General features: G+C 36.5%; 1 protein-coding gene across 1 annotated transcript; it reads right to left on the reverse strand.

Annotated features, from left to right (window-relative positions):
- Positions 1-1,963: 1,963 nt before the first annotated feature.
- Positions 1,964-3,277, reverse strand: LOC131049609 (phospholipase A1-Igamma1, chloroplastic-like). Its single transcript, XM_057983665.2, has one exon. It carries the CDS (start codon positions 3,275-3,277, stop codon positions 1,964-1,966), a length of 1,314 nt encoding a protein of 437 aa, XP_057839648.2.
- Between the last annotated feature and the right edge of the window lie 374 nt (positions 3,278-3,651).

Raw genomic sequence — 3,651 nt, forward strand, 5'->3', positions numbered from 1 at the left:
TGTTGGATAGTAGCTCTCGTGTCTCACAAATTTGTTCGAATCGCTCTATGAGTCCTTCAAAGGTGAAATCTAAATTCCATGAGGCATTCTGATAGTTTGATACTATCCCATAAGTTTTATAAATAGCGACGTTTTAAAATACTCATATACATCTTGTGTATTTTTTAATTGTACTTCCAATAAGGTAAATGATTTATTTCTTAGTCCAACCTTTACTTTTATGGTTCTTCCTTCAAGTGGAGCTTTATTCTCATTTTGCACAAAAAATAGACATTATAGTATGTAATATTTAAAGGGGAGGAGGATAGTGAATAGATCATTGTTTTATTTATATACATCCTACAATTTGCTACTCAAACACTAGCTTATTTCTATTTTAGGCTAACTTTTATGTATAAAAATCTGATTCATTCTTAAATTTTTTATCCTACTAGATTTGAAGCTTTTACGGTCCTATTTCCAAAAGTCCTCTATGATCTCTAGGTTGAATTACGTTAACTTGAATCTTAGGAGGTTCAAGATTTGCTTCCCATTTTTTTTATTGTACTCCCATCCAAATAGAAGTGGATCTAAAATAAAGAACGTTTCCTTTTTAAAAACTCCATACATATTGAGTAATATTGCTAAGTTATTGAAAAAATTCTATGGATAACAATCTATCTATGAGAAATTTGGTAAGCCGAAAGGGTTACTCATAATTGTGCAATATTATCATTGTATGTTGTTGTCTAAGGAACTAGTCCAAAAAACTAAAAAGTATTAGTAGATTTTGGAGATTGCATGTGTCCAAACCGAATCTATGGTCATCTTTAGCAAGTCCATGAAATTTCGTATGTAGGCTGATTGCAAAAATACTAGGCAAAAAGTGGCATTTTAATAAATGATTAAATATATAAGAAAGAAAGAGTACTTAAGAAATTATTGTCCAATAAAATTGGCTATTTGATATTGTATTATAGTTTCCTTGGATTATACATAATTGATTTCAAGGATTTGGTATTCAGCTCATGTAAAGCTCCTAACTTAAAATCATACACTTGTCATTCACGATTTAATCAAAAAATGAAATCAAGAATAAAAAATGCATCCTTTATATTTTGTTGATAGTTGATAAGATTGATTGGTAAAGAAGGAAGCTCAATATTTTCACCATCACAATTTAGTTCCTTATCAAGAAAGCTAACTTGATTCTTTGTAGTCCCTTATGTCTTCTTCAAGCTCTCATAAATTAAATGCAATGCCTCCCCATCATGGGGAAGTTGCGGCATTACCATAGTAGCCTCCACAATAATTGTTACATCCCTAGACAATCATTGTTTTAGAATTATAACTTGTTGGATGTATACTTGTATAATCTTAAAGTATGGGTGCAATTGAGCGACAATAAAATATGCTAGTGTAGAGCTATATATCTAGAAACCAAATATTTGGTAATCTCATAATTATAGATAGTATGGCATGCATACATGCAATCCTCAACTAAAGTTCTCGGTAGATTTAGATAGCACTAGAACATTCATATTGTCACTAATTCTGAGGATTAGAAAAAGATTTGAGAACTTACCCTTGTTGACTATTTTTACAAATTTTGTATGAAGGTATTTTGGACTACAACAGAGCTGAGGCGTATTATCTCTTGTTTAATAGCAATGTTCATAATTAAAATCAATACTGATTTACGCGTACTTTTATTATCTATCAGATTACTGATGACACGTGATTGTTTTCTATAACAATCAAAAGCTAATTTGTATCATCCACAGCTATGAACTCCTGCATAGTTGATTTCATTTCACGCTAAAGGTTAAGCTTTGAAGTTAAATTAATTCAATAATGAATGTGACAACATGTTAAATATATACATCCAGATAAAAAGAATAATTCAATAACCAACACAGTTGTGGTGACATTGCGGCGCAGAACGTTGGACGTTGATGTCATCTGGAGTTGAGTGAGACATGAATTATTCCTCTTCTGATGGCTGCGTCCATTTGCCATCTGGACCTTTAACGAGGCCCTTGTTCTGTTCCTGCCACCATTTTGGAGGAATTTCATATTTCTCGCGCAATAAATCACAGCTATTATTAACCAGAGCATGATCTCTTCCACTCCAAGAAAACGGCTGCTTACTTCCAACGTACCCGTCCAGTAAATGCAAGTAAAGCTCTAAATTATGAAAGTAGGCAAGATTATGGGTGTGCTGAATGAATGGAGAATTGTTGTGTAAAGGAAGCTCGACGCCAACATGAAAGTATGTCCACGGAAGCCAATGCAGCAATTTGCTGAGGCATCCCACGTTCTCGTTCATACAAACTCCGGGCACTTTGGGAACCAGGTCACGCTTGTTCACAAACCTCAGCACTTTCACTCCAATCTCCTCCACCCGTTTAGCAAACGCAAGATTTCCCACCGGGGGAGAGGCAAAAGCGAAGACGGTGACGGGAATTTGATGAAAATTATGCTTGGTGCAAAGCATTTGTTTGATATCATAAGCGCTCAAGGTTGCAAGAGCAGCTCCTAAGCTGTGTCCCGTAAATGTTATGATTAAATTGTCCATCTCTTTTTCATAAACTTGAATCAATCGTTCTATCTCTGAGACTACCAAATCTCTGGTGCTGATGTTCACAGTGGCTCCTGCAGCGCCTTGACGGTGACGGACAGTTGAAGTATAGCAGCTCAGGAATCCTCTCTCAATTAGTACTCCATCCGCGAAATGATGCTCTTGGTTTTTGCCTGTCCTCTTGCATCTAGAGGATAATCTTGTAGGTACAAGAATATCTCTCAGGTCTTCTATCCATTCTTCAGCAGTCTGAGTTCCTCTCCATGCAATCACTATGTCTCGTCGTCCAAGCCTTCTTATCTCATTTGGATCCGTGCAAACTGCAATAAAACCCAACCAAACACCTTGGTCTTTTGGTTTCTCACCAAAAACTTGATTTAACAGATTAGTATTGGCGTAAACATATTTAGTGACTTGGTAGCCACTTTCAGACATGCCCATCTTATTGAACAGATCTCTTTTACTGTGATAACATGTGCCGTAGTTTTTGGAGTAGCTTTTGCCATCAAATGCGTCGTAACAAAGCTGTGCCAAATTCCCATATCTGAGAGCTTCAGCTTTCAAATTGGGCACCATGGGATCAAGCAAACCATTCCAATTATGGGCACCTTGTATATCTCTCCATACGTCACATAGCTGAGGCTGCGTTGAGTTAGTTTGGGAACTGGGTAATAATACAGCATTATCTTCAAGCTGGGGCAATGGAAATACGGCCATTGATTGACTGATACAATAGCAGACAATCACGCACTACAATAGCAGACAAAGTAGAATTTCAATCTTCCAACCTGAACTTCTTCTTGTTGACGAGAATTGGGCATATAAGGCTTTGACTTCCCTTGTTCTTCCCGCGTTGTTGTTTTCAAACCTAACGTTCAGACACTAGATTAATACTACAGTATTTATTCAAAGACTATAATCAGAAGGTGTCAAGCTCCCCCACACAGATTGCAATATATTTTTTCAGCCGCCTTCACATCATTTATCTCGTGAATTTCCATCGCCACACTCAGATTGTCTGGCCAGGGGTTCCTAACTTTCAAATTAGCAAAACCCATGACCGCTATTTCTTTGTATCAATGCAAACTGCG

This window comes from Cryptomeria japonica, unplaced genomic scaffold (genome assembly GCF_030272615.1).
Source record: "Cryptomeria japonica unplaced genomic scaffold, Sugi_1.0 HiC_scaffold_49, whole genome shotgun sequence".
Taxonomy (NCBI): Eukaryota; Viridiplantae; Streptophyta; class Pinopsida; order Cupressales; family Cupressaceae; genus Cryptomeria; species Cryptomeria japonica.

Excerpts from the sequence above, each read along its gene's own strand:
- LOC131049609 (XM_057983665.2), bottom strand. The coding sequence starts at position 3,277 with ATGGCCGTATTTCCATTGCCCCAGCTTGAAGATAATGCTGTATTATTA.